Source organism: Saccopteryx leptura, chromosome 4 (assembly GCF_036850995.1).
Source record: "Saccopteryx leptura isolate mSacLep1 chromosome 4, mSacLep1_pri_phased_curated, whole genome shotgun sequence".
Lineage (NCBI taxonomy): Eukaryota > Metazoa > Chordata > Mammalia > Chiroptera > Emballonuridae > Saccopteryx > Saccopteryx leptura.
The window spans coordinates 38,267,069-38,286,077 of NC_089506.1; the positions used below are offsets into that span (position 1 = coordinate 38,267,069).

The 19,009-nt window shown below is 41.9% G+C and overlaps 1 protein-coding gene across 6 annotated transcripts in view; it reads left to right on the forward strand.

The window, feature by feature from the left end:
• Positions 1-4,417, forward strand: part of ANKRD10 (ankyrin repeat domain 10) — a 37,500-nt gene extending 33,083 nt beyond the window's left edge. For 4 of the 6 annotated variants that reach the window (XM_066380554.1, XM_066380555.1, XM_066380550.1 and 1 more), the window contains one exon: positions 2,811-4,417. In XM_066380554.1, the coding sequence (XP_066236651.1) occupies positions 2,811-3,286 (476 nt within the window). In that variant the 3' untranslated portion in view covers positions 3,287-4,417. The other 2 variants (XM_066380553.1, XM_066380552.1) reach the window with 2 other exon arrangements.
• Positions 4,418-19,009: the final 14,592 nt, after the last annotated feature.

The window sequence follows — 19,009 nt, forward strand, 5'->3', positions numbered from 1 at the left end:
GCCTTGTTTAATTTTAATAAGATTTTGCATTTTTAATTTTCTGATAGAGGACTTTGGGTGAATATATCAAAGGATTATCTGATGCTGGTAATTACAAAGTGATAAACAGCAAAAAGGATGACTCGCTATAAATATTGAGAACTAGTAAACATTGTGGTTTTGACTTGTAACCAGTCACGCCAGTAGAGTCTGTCACTTGACACTCAGTGGTGGTTCTGCTTTCTGTGCCTTGCACTCTAGGCCTAGTAATAAACAATGAACACCATGTCTCACAACACATTCTATTGCTAAAATTTTTAGTACATTAAATTTTAGTATTGATAATCATCAGTTTTTAAAATGCAAAGGCTTAGTTTCTTTTAGCTTTTAGAATAAAGTTTTATCCATTTAGTTAATGCTTTTTTTAATCATCCTTTGATTTAGGTGACCATGAAAACATTTTAGCCATTCTTTTAACATGGTACCATATTTAGAAATACTGGCTTTTAAAAAGTTTTATTAATACATCTTTATGCTAAATTCTTCACTGAGGATAAAAGATTACATATTTTGTTCCCCTGAAATGAAAAAAATCATTTCAGTAAAATAAATGTGTATCATTCTAGAAGCTACAATTGTTGTTTTTGCCAAATAATTAAATGAAACAAAGCTCAAAGTTAGCTTTTAAAAAATGGCATTGCTACATGCTTTAAAAGAGACAGGCATAATCATTCTTGAATCTTCAAACGTTTTGGGTTAAATTTAATACCAGGCTTGAACATAACATTGAAAAGCCGCACTCTTTTCAAGCCCAGCTTATATATATATACAGGTGCCAAGTAAGCATTCCCATATGTTCCACCATTTCATTTATAAAACCGTCTGACTGAATAAACAAAATTTTAAATCGCTCGAGATGACTTGTAGATAAGCCAGCGGGTGAGAGGGAGGTGTGCGTCCTGAAAGGCTGTTTGGGACCGAACGAAGGACAAGATTAGAGATGGCCAGAGGTGTGAGAGTCCTGGCCAAGTGAGGTGGTGTCTAGCTAGTCTCGAGCATGTCTGCTATTCTCATGCTCAGTTTTATTAGATTTTTCATAATGAATCAAGGTTATCAACTAACCTTGATTTTGAGATTGTATAATAGAACTAATTTACTTTAACTGGCCACTACAGGAAAACTGCACACAGAGCATTAAATGAAAAAGCGAGTCTCGTGCATTCATCTCTGAGGCGGTGCTCATTACTTTTGCAGACCCATCACCCAGAAATGCAGTTTTCATCTTTGTTAGTGGTATACCAGTATTTGTCTTCCTAACTATCAAAGTTGCCACTAGCTCTGTGAGTTTTATCACCCAAGAACAGTTTATACTTTTATTTTTTGTTAAAAGTTAATATAAATATTTCCCTGGAACAACTTGGTTTTTTTTCTTTTTATTTTATTTCATGTTCAGTTCTTGAAATACTTGTTCTCTAGCCTTGAGTTTTATCTAAATAGAAAAGCTGTCATTTAATTTTTTTTTAATTTCACAATCCTCTGAAGAATTTATAGCAATTATTAAACCATAATTGTCACTTAAATTGCCAGAAAATCAATGATTAATGGAATGTTTAGAAGATATTTTTGTTCACTGAACAAGCCGTGATTTTTTTGTTGGCAGGGAGTTTTGCAGGACATGCAGAAACCTGTGTTCAAATGCAGATCAGAGGTCTGTAGGTGGTGAACCTGAAAGGAGGCGCTTCCTGGGGAGAGTCACACGGTGTGCCCTGTGTTAGGGTGATCTTATGTACAAAATGGGCCCTCATCTCATAGCTCAGCTTCTCTGTGTTTACTATCATACCATGCTTCAACAGTGCAGAACGTTGTGATAAACTTTAGTGTTATCGAGCAAGATGTAATTTTAGATCATTCTCTATACTATATACTATTCTGTGAATTCCTGTGAAATTGACTATTAACTCTAGTTGCATTATACAGAAAAATACCTTAAATTGCCTATTCTCTTGTGCCCACGTGTTCTGTGATTGACTTTTTTTTTTTTTTTTTTTTTTTGGTAAGACATCCTTCTCTTAATGGATGCAGATTAAACTAGCAACATTTTCCAACCTAAGTTGGTTTTGAAAGTGGAACCTTGGATATCATAATCACCGTAATTGCTGAACTCAGAAGAAACTCTTCAGAACTGCTATTGGCCCAAGACTGTATGCATGAGAACCATTAGCTCCTTCCTGTAGTCTCTGTACTCTGCGGAGCTGCTATGTGGCATTTTGCAGAAGTACTATATAGCCTTGAGTGTCATGAGGAAAAACAATTCCTTTTCATATTCCTGTGTATGCTTCCCTACTTGTGAGGTATGACACTAGCTCACCTAGTCCGAGGAGCTGCCTTAATTCACCTGCTTCATGAGAGCTGGAGAGTTTGTGGGTTTTTTTCAGCTCTCTGTGGAATCCTTAACATTCGGTTCTGAAGGACTTTTTCAGGGGTGATTTTCAAAACCATTCTTTGAAACTAGTCACTAATGGGAAGTTTTTATGACAGCTTTTCTGTACTATTGGTATTTTTCATGCAGTACATTTGTCAACTTACATTTTTTCATTTGGCTCCCGAACACTACTGAAATTTATAAGTGTTTCCTATCTTACCAGGCAAGTGCTACTGTTGTGTTTTATTTTTAAACCTATGTACAGTTTTTACTTTGGAAAAGGAACTGGTTTGTTTAAAAGGAAAGAAACTAAATAAATTCCTTAAAATTGTAGCAGCAATGAAGCATTTTATAGTTTTTTCTCCCCTCTGGTTCTGAATTTTGGTGACAGGTGTATTTCTTAATGCAGATATGAAAAACAGTAGCTCCGTATCGAATACATTGACAAATGGATGTGTCATCAATGGACATTTGGACTTCCCTTCCACGACTCAGCTCAATGGGATGGAATGCAGGAATGACCAGTGCTTAACAGGATCTAATGGAATTAGCAATGGATTAGTTCCGGGACGGCCATTTCCGAGTAGCCAGGGTTCTCTCTGTGTTAATGGGACTGAGGAGTCAGAAAAGACCATGAGCGTTAACCCCGAGATGTGCGGTTCTCTGCACCTGAACGGGAGTCCGAGTAGCTGCATAGCTAACAGGCCTTCCTGGGTAGAAGATATTGGGGAAAACTTGCACTATGGACATTACCATGGGTTTGGGGACACTGCTGAAAGCATCCCTGAGCTTAATAGTGTAATAGAGCATTCCAATTCTGTGAAGGTGGAAGAAAGATACGACAGTGCCATCCTGGGCACCATGAACCTCTACCGCGGCTCTTAGACAAGTGGCCCGGCTATGTCTGGAAGCATCGATCCTTCCTAGTAACTGACTCAGAATACTAATACTGCATCAACTTAAAGGAATGCCACAACTTGTCCTATTTTTTTATACTTTAACTTTCTGAAAAAATAAACGTATTTGACAAGTTTCTTGTGAGTCCTAGTGCATGCATGAGTAGGGTTTATTTAGTGCACAGTTGTTTCTTCCAAGGACAGCAGGCCTCTTAAACGATGCACTTTCGGAATTTAATTTTTCTACTGCCTGTCTCAATATTTTCTTTTGAATACTGTTGCCATAAATTGGCATTTTTTCCTTTTGTCAAATTATATATGATCAAGATGAATTGGAGGCAGCAGTGAGGTGCTTGGTAATTTAACTCTTTGCACATGGGCATCATTTTGAAAAGCTTGCTTTCACTCATTCCTGCAGAGTTTTTGACAGAGGACAGCTGTTACCCTATGCAAGGTACAGCTTTACAAAGATTATTTGCAGTGATTTGTATAAAGAAAAGAACATTTGTGTTTTTGAAAGTCTTTCATTGAAACTTCGCAGCTTGCCTTGTGAAGGTTTTACTTGTAGACATACATAGTGGTTTGGAGGCATAAGTCATGTCCCTTCTTTAATAATGTAACTCACTCCCTGGGTTTCACTGAAAACACACGCAACCTGGGACTGACTTTTGACTAACTGTTTTTATTACACATTTCCTACTTTGTCTTTAGAATTTTTACCACAGAACAGTTTCCTTTATATGTAGTGGACTTTACTATTTGTAGGAACTGAAGGTCAAAATATTTAACTGACTATTCTGACATATTTTCTTTATTCCTTCTTTTGTCCTTTGGGGGTTTCTGCTTTCAAATATATATCACTATGTATATCCAGTAAACTGAGAGAATTTTGACTCTCAAACTATTAAGTTTATGGTTTTATAGAAATTTAGCTTTTGTTTAGGTGACTAGTGTTACACTGTGCAAATATTGTAACAAATTTTTACTTTTCTGATTTTTGTAATAAAAATTGGTGAAGATAGAGAAAATGTCAAATGAACAACCCAATGTTCTAGAGTATTACTAACATTTTGTTTTTAAAGTGTCCTTTTCAAATTGAATAAAAAACTCTCACACTCAATCTTTTCCTAGGCTGTAGTTTCTTTCCAAGCGTGAAGAGTGGGGGTATCTGGAAGGAATGGGAACGGAGGTAGAAATTTAGTATTGCCGCTTGACTGGGTGGTGGTGCAGTGGATGGACCGTCAGACTGAGACACAGAGGACCCAGGTTCGAAACCCCAAGGTCACTGGCTTGAGCACAGGCTCATCTGGTTTGAGTACAGCTCACCAGCTGGAACCCCAGGTCCCTGGCTTGAGCAAGGGGTCACTTTGTCTGCTGTAGCCCCCCCCACCCGTCCCCGCCCCCCCCATCAAGGCACATGGGAAAGCAATCAATGAACAGCTAAAGTGCCACAACAAAGAATCTATGTTTCTCATCTCCCTTCCTGTCTGTCTGTCCCTATCTGTCCCTCTCTCTTTGTCACAGAAAAAAAAATGTAGTATTGCCTTTCATTTTGCATATAAGATTTTACTTTTCTGATCCCCCCCATGTAGTATTCTTTACCACCTTTGATTTATACTCTACATTTATGAAAGCTTTGTCTTGTTGGATTGGGGTTGGAGGGGCGACAGATAATAAATTCCTGTCAGCTAACTATATTGTCCTTTTTTTTTTAAATTTATTGTGTTAACATGGTTTCAAGGTCCTTGTGTTATTTTCAGCTACTGTATTTACTGAACTTCTTTGAGTCAGCATATACTAATGAATATAGGCCTTTTTATTTGTTTTTTGTTTGTTTTTTTACAGAGACAGAGTCAGAGAGAGGGATAGATAGGTACAGACAGATAGGAACAGAGAGAGATGAGAAGCATCAATCATCAGTTTTTCGTCGGGACACCTTAGTTTTTCATTGATTGCTTTCTCATATGTGCCTTGACCGTGGGCCTTCAGCAGACCGAGTAACCCCTTGCTCGAGCCAGCGACCTTGGGTCCAAGCTGGTGAGCTTTGCTCAAACCAGATGAGCCCACGCCAAGCTGGCAACCTTGGGGTCTCGAACCTGGGTCCTCCGCATCCCAATCTGACACTCTATCCACTGCGCCACCGCCTGGTCAGGCTGAATATAGGCCTTTTTAAAGTTTAACTTACAGTTACTAAATAGCCATTTGGCATGCCTCTTTGTTATTTAAAACACATTTTACTGTACACGTATTACTGTAAAACTTTTTTATTTCAATGTCTCCTAAGGGATCCCCAAGGAATGTTTCTGAATTGAGTGCCTGACTCTGGTTATCCAAGTGTGCGCCAGGGCACACTGGTGCACCCTAGATTTCCAGGTGTGCCCTATGGTATTCCAGAGAAATATGTGTCTGTTGGGGACCAAAAAACCAATAGGGTTTTTGCAGTTTAGATTTTGGGGGGACAGAGGTGTGGGGAATTGGCTATAAGCCGACAGTCTGCCCAACCCCCCACCTCACTTGCCTGATTAGGTTGCAAAAGGCTGTTAAGCTGTGGTGCTGGATTGCTTACACTACCCCCCAGGTTCCTGGGAAGACTGGAGGCAAGTTTCTTCTATCCTTTGGTGTAAAGTTAAGATGATATGTATGGTGGGGGTTTTCTGCACTCAACACAATTAAAAGTAAAAAAAGGAATTCTTCAATGTATTAATGAGGAAATGAGAATTTGCTTTTCAAATATATGTCCAAACATTGAAGAAATTGCTTAGGACACATCAGGCTCATGTTTCTCATAAACACAAGAATGAAAAAAAAAACATTCACACTGGGACCTGCCAAATTTACTAAATCTTACTAAGAATGTATATATATAAAAAGATAACTTTTTTGTTGTTGTTTTATTTTTTAACCCCTTTTTTACATATTCTAAAAAGCATAACAAAAAATATAACAAAAATGTTTTTAATGCCAGAATAAATTTAATTTTGTCATATTTATTTCATTGGATTACCATAAAAGCACGTTTGGACTTTTTTTTCTTTAATATTTGACTTAATTATTATAACATATTTCTCAGAAATTTGTATATAGTACGCCTACAATTATTTGTAGGACTTTAAATGTGCCCCGACTTCAAAAAGTTTGAGAACCACTGACCTGACTTTTCAGAAGAGACTGAATTTTCTTTCATTTAACCTAAACCACCAACATATGCTGAAGATGTTGTAAACCTCATATTGTAAAATTTCAGACCAAAAGAGGGAACGTTAGGCTTTGGAAGTGTCACAAAAATGACTGTGAGAACAGAAGATGCTGACCGTCAGCACCACCTTCTCCCAAGTCCACACAGGTCCAGGTAGTCAAGCTCCAAACCCAGGTGGCCTTGGAAATATTTTTTACCAACTGACCCAAGAACTACTTCCACCCCTAAACAAGAGAGCTGAAACCTAATGCCATTTATTCCCTTCTTGACAATTTAAGGTATTTCAGAAACTTCCTACTTAATATTTGCTGGAAAACATTAAGTGAATCTCTTAAAAAGATGCCAATGGTCAAGACATTTGGTTAGTCTTGGAAGTTGGACAATGACTGCTTTTTTAGGGAAAAAATATTGCATGGAATCTATTGTAGGGCAATATCCATACTTTAGTGGGTATTGATACAAAGTTTGTCATATTGTACTGCAGAGTCATTGACACTACTAGTATACTAAGTTCTTGTTTAGAGATACATAAGGAAACTAAGATAGAATTATATCAGGCCTGTAATTTGCTTCAAAATAGTGTAGGAAAGTGAGTGGAGACAAAGGTCAAACAGGATTGGGTATGAGCTGACATTGACATTAGGTACATGAAGGTTTATTCTGTCTACTTTGTATGTATTTGGGGGGGATTTAATTAAAACTTAAAGAGGAAGGAGGACGTTTTAACACTTGATTAAAAATAAGCTTATATTTTGCTATGCTTAACTCACCTAAGTTAAGTTCATTCTGAAATATTATAATAGCTCACTGATTCATCTTGGTCTGAAGACTTTTAAGTGCTTGTATTCTTAAAATACTAGTGGCAAACAATTGGGAAATGATGAAATAAAAATTCGTTCATAGTAACACTAAGGTGACCAACTTTTTTACAATGAAAAGGAGGACAAAAATAAATTGAAGAAAACAATATCGTAAATAAAAGAAACATTTTATTCATTGCAACAACAATAATACACTATAATATAATAAATGCATAACATTTGTAATATTTTATACTGTAATTATGCTTACATGCCTATTAATTTTTAATAATTGTAAGAAAGAAGTACTCATTTAGTAAAACTAAATATTGAACAAAACCACTAATTTGGAGTGATATTCGGATGTATTTATCATTTTCTAATTAAACGTCTGTTTTATGCAACTATTTAATCAAAATGCATTATTAATTTGGTTTGAGGTTAGATTTCCAATTTAAAACTCGAATTTTGGGAAAATACTTGTGAGTAAAATTATACGTATTTGGAAATTATTAAATAGATAACGAATTAATAAAACGTGAATTGTGCTTACCTGTTTATGATGGAATATTCACTGAGAAAGAAATAATCATGAGTCTACAATGTCGTATGTGCCGTGTCATGTTTCAGTAAAAAGTACACAAAGCTGTTTGCGCGCTCTCAAGGTATCCCGTGTGGAGCGCATGCGTCTCATAATCGCATCTCGCCGCACTGTACTGATCCTTGACTAATCATCATGTCAAATACAAATACGTCACATCACATGCAATGGATTCACTCTGCATCAATCGAATACGGACATTTACAGATTAATCTTCCAATATCAAAAAGGAGGACACTTTTCAAGGGAGGACGGAACTTACAAAAGAAGGACTGTCCTCCCTAAAGGAGGACGATTGGTCACCTTAGACACCCAAACCATAAAAAAACTCGGAATATATCTTAAAAGCTGTTTAAGATGACTACACTGAAACTTTAGAACATTGCTGGCTGAAAGTAATACTAAATAAATGTTTCGGTTGAGGTACTTCAGGAAAATCTGTCCTAATACAGATATTGTAATTGAGAAAGGGAGGGATATTTAATAGCTTTTGCAGTTAGTCATGGGGATTTGACCTAACACCAAAACCGTAGTGGTAGTTTCTTAAAGGTTAATTGCAGTATTGAATCAGAAACCAGTATTAATGAATTTACTTTTTTTTACATTAAATCTTTTTATCTTGAACTTTGAATGAACCTCTAACCATGTTTGATTTTTATAACATCATACATTAGCTATTTGGAAAATATTTTTTACCTGAGTTCTGCAGACTGTCCAAATTTTGAAACATCCCATTATTTAATACTAAAAATCACATACCATGGACAAACATAAAAGTCAGAAAGCTGTGAAACACATGGTAGTGGATACAAGTTTTGCTATATTTTAATTTTTGCTTGAAAGCTCAGACTTTATCAATGGCCACAAATACCTGTCAGTTGTTTTCCTTGAAGTGGCAGGCTCACTTAATTTTTTGAAATCACACCTTCAAAACACGTCTTAATAACCATAGTTTGTCTCATTTTTTTGACATAAAAATGATATTTTCAGAAAAAAAAAATTACATTGTAACACAACAGCCACACAAGTGCTTTTCCTGGAGACATCATTGTACTCTGGTATGCAACTAAAGTCCTTTGTGCATACTTCCTATTTTATCACACAGAATGTACTCACTGGTTCAGATTTAAAAAATTATTTTTACTGCATCAAGGACACCCTTAAATGACTTTTTTTAAAACTGCAAAACAGTGAGGAATATCATGATAACCAAGACAGTTGTTGCTAAGGCTTTGACCACTGCTTTTGAACCATCAGTGCAAGTGTCAACATAGGAAAGAAGGAAATCACATCTTGGTAATATACTAGTGAACTTTTGGGTCCCCTAAAATGGCCTGAGGCCCACAGGAGTCTGCAGCTCATAGTTGAGAACTGCTTGAATAACTGCCCTCAGTGTTTGGAGCAATGAGATCTCAGTGACTGATCAGTGCTGGGACTCTAGAGGGGTGTTTATTGAATTTATCAGCTTTTCTCTAGGTTATTATTTTTTGTTATGAAGACAACAGCAAATGGGAGAAGACTAATAGGAAACAGAAACAATACATTTTGAAGAGTTTCCCTGAAAAGGAGAGCCAAGAAATAGGCCATAGGGGAAAGGGGACGTGTCATCAAGAGAGTTTGAAGATGGGAAGATACAGAAGGAGGACTGGTGTGCAGGTGAGAGGTGGGCCTTCCTGAGGACGAGAGAAATGGCAGGGTTCTCCTCACCATGAAGCGGGCAGAGGGCTAGGTGGTCAGTGTGGGTGCAAGTTTGTGCAAGCTTTCTCCAGATTCCTCCAATTTTCTAAGGGACACATTGAGGAGTTGGTTTGTAAGGGGGCAGGGGGCCACTGCCATGGCCATACAGGTTCTTATTGGATTTGGGCAGACGGTAAAGGAACTGTGGAGCCAGAAAATAGAGGGCCATTCTGTTTATTAACCCTTTAAGTAGTTTGAATATTCATGTAGGTACTCATGCCTCCTGACCGTCCAGAGCAGGGGTCCGGAACCTATGGCTCGCAATCCAGATGCGGCTCTTTTGATGGCTGCATCTGGCTTGCAGACAAATCTTTAATAAAAAAATAATGTTAAAAATATAAAACATTCTCATGTATTACAATCCATTCATTTCCTATCGCTCATGTTCATGGTTGCGGGTGGCTGGAGCCGATCACAGCTGTCCTCCGGGACAACACCAAATTTTTATTGGATAATGCATAACGTACACGGGTTGTTGTGAGGTCAGGAAATAAACTTTCCTCCTTTTAATCAAGTAGTCAGCTAGCTAACTGCAGAAACCCTTTTGACAAAAAGGATGGCTAAAAGAAAAAAAGGATGAGGAGTATTGTACTTTTCAGCAGGAATGGGCAGAGGGATTTGCCTTTGTGGAGAGAGCATGTTCTGCAGTGTGTCTAATATACAATGATAAAATTGCATTGATGAAACGGTCAAATATAAAGCAGCACTTCAACACATGCCATACTACATTTGCATCAAGATATCCAGCAGGATACAGCAGGAAGAAAGCATGTCAAGAGCTACTGTGCAGAGTGCAAGCTAGTCAGCAGCAACTCTGTGTTTGGACCCAACAAGATGACTGGAATTCAGCTAGCTTTGCTGGTGCTTTAGCAATTGTGAGAAATTGAAAGTATGCCAAAACATTCATGCTTGATGTTGCCAATGAACTTGTTGACAACTTTTCAGATAAAGACAAGATAATCAAGTGAATAAAAGACATGCCTCTGTCAGCAAGAACTGTTCATGATTGTACTATCATGATGGCAAATCAAATTGAGGCAACACAAGTGAAGGACATAAATGCAGCACCATCACCATTCTTTTCTCTCGCTTTGGATGAGTCAACAGATGTAAGCCATTTATCCCAGTTCAGCGTGATTGCAAGGTATGCTGTCGGTGACACACTACATGAGGGAAGTCTTGCTGTTTTGCCTATGAAAGAGACAACAAGAGGGGAGGATTTATTCAAGTCTTTCACTGAATTCACTAAAGAAAACAATCTACCGATGGATAAACTTATTTTGGTGTGTACTGATGGTGCTCTGTGCATGGTGGGGGAAAACAGGATTTGTAGCGCTTCTTCATGAACATGAAAAGAGACCCATCCTAAGTTTTCACTGCATCCTACATCAGGAGGCGCTTTGTGCTCAGATGTGTGGCGAGCAGCTTGGTGAGATGATGTCACTGGTCATTCAGGTGGTCAACTTTATCGTTGCTGAGCTTTAAATGATTGCCAGTTTAAAACACTGCTGGATGAAGTTGGGAATAATTATCCTGGTCTGCTTCTGCACAGCAGTGTGCGTTGGTTGTCAAGAGGGAAGGTGCTCAGCCATTTCACAGCTTGTCTGATCGAAATCCGGATTTTTTCTTGAAATGAAAAAAATCGAGCACCCTGAGTTAGCTAACACTGAGTGGCTCCTGAAGTTCTACTATCTCATGGACATGACTGAACATCTGAACCAGCTCAGTGTGAAAATGCAAGGCATTGGAAATACAGTCTTATCCCTTCAACAAACAGTGTTTGCATTTGAAAACAAGCTGGAACTCTTCATTGCCGACATTGAAACAAGTTGTTTACTATACTTTGAAAAACTGGAAGAGTTTAAAGATGCATGCACAGCAAGTGATCCTGCTCAACATCTTGATCTCCAGCAGCTAGCGGGCTTCACATCTAATCTCCTGCAGTCATTCAAAGTGCACTTTGGAGAATTTCGTGAGCGCACTCGTCTTTTTAAGTTCATCACTCATCCACACGAGTGTGCAGTAGACAGCACTGACCTGAGTTACATCCTTGGTGTCTCCGTCAGAGATTTTGAGCTACAAACTGCTGACCTGAAGGCCTCAGACATGTGGGTGAATAAGTTCAAGTCACTGAATGAAGATTTGGAAAGACTTGCACGACAGTAAGCAGAGTTGGTGAGCGAACACAAGTGGGGAGAAATGAAAAAACTTCAACCTGCGGACCAGCTGATTGTCAAAACTTGGAACGCGCTTCCCATCACATACCACACACTGCAGCATGTGAGTATTGCTGTACTGACAATGTTTGGCTCTACGTATTCATGTGAGCAGTCTTTCTCACATCTAAAGAACGTTAAGACCAACCTAAGATCACGTTTAATGGATGGAAGTCTCAACGCCTGCATGAAGCTTAACCTCACCACGTATCAACCAGACAACAAAGCCATCAGCAAAACCATGCAGCACCAGAAGTCGCATTAATGGTAAGAAGTACTTTATTCATCATTTGTTAGCAACAGCATAACATTATTAAAAAGAATTTAGAGACTTATTGTACTTTAAAAGTGTTGGTCTTACATAAAATGCACACATATACTTGTATTTAGTGTTAAACATATTGTATGGCTCTCATAGAATTACATTTTAAAATATGTGGCGTTCATGGCTCTCTCAGCCAAAAAGGTTCCCAACCCCTGGTCCAGAGCATGATCGCCACATTAAAAAAAGGCAAATGTATGTTCTTTTTCCATAAATTGGTTATCAAGCAAACATGATTTTAAGTTAATAAAACTGTAACTGAAACTAATTTCATTTTTTGAAAAAAAAACCTCACTCCCAGGGGTCCGTCCGTGAGCATGAAAAAAACTCACCACTCAAAGGGTTCAAGTCTCATAAACAGCAGACGAGCAAACAGGCAAGGAAGATCGCTTTCCTTTCTCCCGGGGCTCCCACGCCCTTCAGCACTCTCCCTCTCCCGGACTCTCCAGCAAAACAGGCTTAGGGGGTTCTCGTGGGGAGGGGACCTTCTCCAGCAAACAGCAAACAATCGCCCTTCCCATGGAGGCAGGCAATTCGCAATTTCCAATCTGCTGCCCTGAGGGCAAGCACCCACAGCCTTACACAGACTGAACGCATGGCACAGACTTCCATAGACTATACCCACATGGCACTCCCCTGCGCCAGTGCAAAATACACACAAACCTAAACACGCTTGTTTACCCAACATTCCACCCCTATAGGATTGCTCGCTTCACAGTCTACACCACAAGTATCCCTGTGTGAGGAATGAGGTAAATTACATAAGCAGACTGCAGCAACAGCACAAGTTATACAATTACAACAATTTCAAAGGTGCCCTTCACAATGTCTCCCTGAGCACTCTGCCAAGGTGCACATTGGAGGTCCGTCTCTAGCCCCCTACTCCACGGTAGGTGGGAAGGCCTGTATAGTCCAGGGCTGTGTCCATGGAAACTAAAGTGTCCTTGGTGCCTCTGCAACTGGATGAGAGCAGTTACCTGGTGCAGGAGGGCTTCCACAAGCTGCCCACCCCCATCAGGGTCTCATACTGTTCAAAAGTGGCATGTCCATTCAACAAGGGAGCAAGTACCCCCTCTGGCCGCAGTCTAAGAGTCCATTACACCTCTCAGTGATCAGTCCAGCTGTCTGTGCAAATCATCAAGGTAAAAGTCCATTACAGGCAACTGGGTTCACATGTGGCCTCAGGCCTCCCCCCTCATCCCTGTAGTCATGGCAGTTCTGAAGACACAGCCTTGAGGAGGAGCACGTGGCAACAGTGGCCAACCTCTTTATCTCTGTTCTGGAGAGCACGATGCCATCCACCCCTATGTCCTACAATCGCAGCAACCCTACCAGGGAGGTACTCTTTGCTCCTGGGTTCTTACCTATGGACGCAGCTTCAGCCCGAGCCTCCTCATCCTCAGAAGAGGAGCTGGAAACGCCTGCCCCCAGGACTCAGAGCCACTCTGCCAACACAACTCCATCTTTGACTCCTGCAGCTACCGGCTCTCAGCCTAAAGCTGAAACTGCAGATGTTCCTCCAATGACTGCTGCTGCCAGCGTTCAATTTCCAGGGCAGACTGAAACTCATGAACCCATTTGGCCTCCTTCTCCAGAGACCATTCCAGTTCCAGGCACCATTGGTACTCAGCCTGCATCTGCAGCTCTCAAACCCAGTCGGCCTCCTTGTCCAGTTCAAGCCATTGCTGCTGCTGGGTCTGCAGATCATCCTGGAGCTGTTCGCTTTGGGCAGCATCTCGCAGGGTTGTATAAAACAGCCAGCCCGCCTGACCTGTGGTGGCACAGTGGATAGAACCTTGACCTGGAACGCTGGGGTCGCTGGTTTGAAACCCTGGGCTTGCCTGGTCGGGGCACATGTGGGAGTTGATGCTTCCTGCTCCTCCCCACCTTCTCTCTCTTTCTCTCTTCTCTGAAATGAATAAATAAAATAAAAATAATTTTAAAAATAAATAAATAAAACAGCCAGCCCACGGTCCCCAAAAGGACAGCCATGGGGAACCATACAATGGGGAGCAACGACCAGTCTACCACACTCTTCAAGGGTGTCTGTGCCTCCATACCAATCTGATCCCTATCTTGCTGACTATACCAGCTGTAGGGCGGGGGGGGGGGGGGGCACTGCCATGGCCAAGCAGGTTCTCACTGGATTCGGGCAGACGATAAAGGAACAGTGGAGCCAGAAAATGATGGGCCATTCCATTTATTAAAGTCTTGTAACAGGGATGAGCAAACAGGCAGGAAAACCGCTTCCCTTTCTCCCAGGGCTCCCAAGCCCCTCAGCTCTCCAGACTCACCCAGACTCACAGGCCCTCACCTGCCTCAGCACTCCCCAGCCAAACAGGCTGGGCCAAACCAAGCCCCTCAGCACTCTCTCCCTCTCTCAGGACTCTCCAACAAAACAGGCCTGAGGTTATTGTGGGGGGGGACCCCTTCTCCAGCAAACAATCACTCTTCCCATGGAAGCAGGCAATCCACAATTTGCAATCTGCCGCCCTGAGGGCAAGCACCGCAGCCTTCCGTAGACTATACACACATGGCGCTGCCCCACGCCAACGCAAAAGACAAGCAAGCAAACCTCAACACACTTATTTACCCAACAGAAGGTGAGAGTCAACAGGCTGGACATGGGGTGTAGATACTGGTATCATCTCATGTTGGTAACTATGCAACTAAAAGTGATACTGGACAGAAGAGTTGGTAGTCACATTGGACTTAATCTGAATTATAGTTCAGCTAAGCAAGTACAGCTAAGCACAGAAAGTCATTGGAGTAGCTGGGATAAGGCACAGGTGTAAGCTGGTGGAGGCGGGAGTGCGAGGGGTCTTAGAGGGAACAGAAGGCTGGCAAGTGGCACAGACAGTGGTGCTGGTGGTTCTGGCTGTTGAATGTTGGCTGGAAAGTAGGGGATGAGGGCTGGGGCGTGTTTGCAGTGAGGGCCCTGACGGGTGGGTAGATAGTCACGGCAATGCAGCCAGGGAAGTGAAGGGATGAGACAGTAGACGAGCTCAAGGAACTGAATCACTTTGTGAACCCTGACATAGCCCCAAGTTATGACTTGAGTAACTTGTAGAGCAAGAGTGAGCCAGGCACGCAAACCCTCAAGGGAGGAGGGAACGGCCCAGGGTGATGAGGGGGTGATGGTCTAGAAGCAGTACAGGGGCCGGTGTGAAAGAACCCAGGCACTTCTGAGGGCTCGGGAGAGATCCCGCCCTGCAGAGAGCAGTCTCGGCCAGAGGAAAGATGCAGCATGAGAACTAGAGTGTACTGGGCATTTGCTCATCAATCCCTGGCTGGGCTGCAGAGAAGGTGAGGGCTAAAGAGGGCACGCAGAGGTGGACGGGGTTGGATTGGAGTCTAAGGGTGAGAAACAGTAATTGGGGAGAACTAGAAACAATCTTAAGTTTCAAAGATGCATATTTGCCAGACTTTGTCTTAATGATGCACCAAAAGGACCAGTCTATTAAGCAACAGAACAATTTGTAGCAGAGGAAAAATAATTTTCCTTCTACCCTTCTAAGTTCTGGCTAGACTAATAAATTGACATGAGACAGATAAATAGAAGGTAACTAAATGTATTATGTCTATATGGCAGTCCATAAAACTATGGGGCCCCAGGACAAATAGGGCAGTTAAGGTTTACACGCCTTAGGAAGCTAAGGAGAAGGGTGTGTCTGTGTGGTTTAGGACTGCAAAGGGGAGGAAGGCAATCCAGATGAATACAAATGTTTGCTGGCCACCTTGGACAATGTGACCCAGACAGGACTTCTATCCAACAGGCCTGACTCGGTTCCTTTGTGTCTCCCCCATTTAGTTCATGGTAAACTATAGGTATCTATAATGATGGACAGAGGAACTGCTCCAAATTCTTTTAAGCAAGGGGAAGATCAGAATTTCTTCCCAAGACTTTTGTTTTTTAAAATTAACCGCCTTAAAATAATATCCCAAAAGGCATTTTTTGAGGTGGCAAACTGCCTCCCCTCAAATACGCACAAATAAATTTGACTCAGGCAAGTGGGATGTTTATGGTGTCTTTTTTTTTTCTGTTACTAATAATGCAGGAATGAGCATCTGCACAAACCTCTCTTTGGTTTCATAGGGTGGGAAACTAAGACTTGATTAGGTCTCAGAAACCTAGTCTTAGAAACAGGCTAGGCCCTGGTCGGTTGGCTCAGCGGTAGAGCGTCGGCCTGGCGTGCAGAAGTCCCGGGTTCGATTCCTGGCCAGGGCACACAGGAGAAGCGCCCATTTGCTTCGCCACCCCCCCCCCCCTTCCTCTCTGTCTCTCTCTTCCCCTCCTGCAGCCAAGGCTCCATTGGAGCAAAGATGGCCCGGGCGCTGGGGATGGCTCCTTGGCCTCTGCCCCAGGCGCTAGAGTGGCTCTGGTCGCGGCAGAGCGACGCCCCGGAGGGGCAGAGCATCGCCCCCTGGTGGGCAGAGCGTCGCCCATGGTGGGCGTGCCGGGTGGATCCCGGTCGGGCGCATGCGGGAGTCTGTCTGACTCTCTCCCCGTTTCCAGCTTCAGAAAAATACAAAAAAAAAAAAAAAAAAAAAAAAAAAAAGAAACAGGCTAGCTGCTTTGGTGGGTAATCTGAAATGAGGAGTTTTAGATGGTGGTTTTAGAAGTGGGAATGAGGTTAAGAAAGAGAAGCTGCAAAGGCTGAATGAAATGGGTAAAGGATTTGAAGGTGGTTGGGAGGGGAGGGTCTCAGACAGGGGAAGGAGAAACGGTATCCTTGGGACGTCTGTATCCCTCTGGGACCCCACAGCAGACAAACCGCACAGTAAGTTAGAGGGTAGTTTAATATAGAAAAATGACTAAACTATAAAGGGAGAATAATGAGTGATACAGCTGGGAAGACAGTTCTAAATGTATGCCAGGGCTGAGGGGGAGGACTAAGGAAGCACAAGTTTGCAGAGGGGTCCCTGGCCCAGGCTGCAGTTGGAGCCTCAAGGGGGAGCTGTGGTTACAGCCCCCTGGATGGTGATGTGCCCCAAATGCCTGGACCAGGGAGAGTCCACAGACCCAGCAAGCAGGGAGCACGTTTCTGCGATGAAGGGAAGCTGAGGCTGGCGTGGGCACCCAGAGGTCACTGCTGCCATCAAGAGGCCTGGAGCATCTGGAGTCCATGTGGGACGGTCACAGCGAGGTGGTCACCAGGCCCTGGCTTCAATGTCACTGAGGGAATGACTGAGTCAGAGTACCTCCAGCTACCCCACCACTACCAACCACATGGGCATGCACCACCATTGCGGGGCAAGAAAATGCAAAACACATCTCAACCAGGAAGAGGCTCCATCCTCCTGCTGGGTCCCTTAGTGCCCTCCACTGACAGAGCTTAGCGTCATGCCCACAGTGATGGAGACAAGCTTGGGGTTCAGTCTGTTATCCCAGAGCAGGGGTAAGGGTGAATGTGGGCTTAAGAAGCTATGAGTCGACAGCTGGCACAGCATCCACTCTGGATGTGCCAGGAAGAAATTCATTAAAACAAATCACAACGGGGCGTGATTAGGGCACAGTCCGCTTTCAGATCTTAGAGTCATTCAGATATATGTGTAGTTGATCCTCGTTATCGGAAGATTCCAAATTTGTGCGTTCACTGACTTGCTACAATCTATTTGTAACCCTAAAATCCACACTCACGGCGTTTTTGCGGTCGTTCATAGACACATGCAGAGTAGTGAAAATTTTGAGTCGCCCAACACATGTTTGCAGCTGCAAGGTGAACAAGGTCTTCTCATTCCAGCTCTCAGACTCTAACAAGTGTCCTTTTCATGGAATAGTGTTACATTTTTGTGCTTCTTGTTGATAAGATTTCCTTATATGGCCCCCAGGTATAGTGCTGAGTTACTGTCTAGGGTTCCTTCTAAGTGCAGGAAGGCTTTCAGATGCCTTGTAGAGAAAGTGCTTCATTCAGTCAGGAGTTAAAGTGCTGTTGGCCCTAAGTTCAATGTTAAAGAATCAATAATATATATGAAGCTAGGTGTCTTTAAACAGAAACACACATAAAACAAATTTATGAATGGTTGGTTTGGTGAAGATATGACCAAAGGCTTTCAGGAACCTAGCCCTGTATTTCCCCTAGAAGCCATGGCTCAGCATTTGCTAATTCATTCTGTAGAGCACAATTACTACAAATACTTGGATGTTTCATCATTGTGGAACTTGCGACCAGCAACCATATACAAAATAGTAAAAACAGTGGTATAGAAGAATGCTGAGAATGATATTTAGTTATATTAATTTAGGCCAAGCACAAATTAAAAATCACTTTACTGGTTTGAGTTATAACTGAGTCACTACTTGTCTTATTTCTGATCCAATATCTTTACATGTAGCTTCCTGACAATCAAAATAAAGTTGAAGACATGCACACCAAGAACCAGTAGTCCCAATTCTAGTAGTATGCTGGAGAAACATTCACAGTTTACACTGTGACATTGTGTTAGGTATCTATTGCTGTGTACCGAGCACTTAGATCCTTAAAAGAATGTTTATTATCTCTCCGTTTCTATGCATCAGGATGTCAGTGCAGCCTAGCTGGGTGCAGACAGGGAGCAGCCTAATCTCAGAGTGCCATAGGGGGTCTGTCTCCAAGCTCACTCTCAGAGTTGGTGCAGGATTCAGTTTCTCACGAATTGTTGGACTGAGGACATCAGTTCTTTACTGGCTGCTTGTTGCGGCCTCCCTTCTTTCCTTACCATGTGGACCTCTCCATAGGGAAACTCACATTATAGCAGCTAGCTTTCCTCTAAATGAGCAAAAAAGAATATGAGAAGGGGCTCCCACATCAGAAGCCACAGTCCTCGAAGCCTAGTCTCAGAAGTGACATCTCATCACTC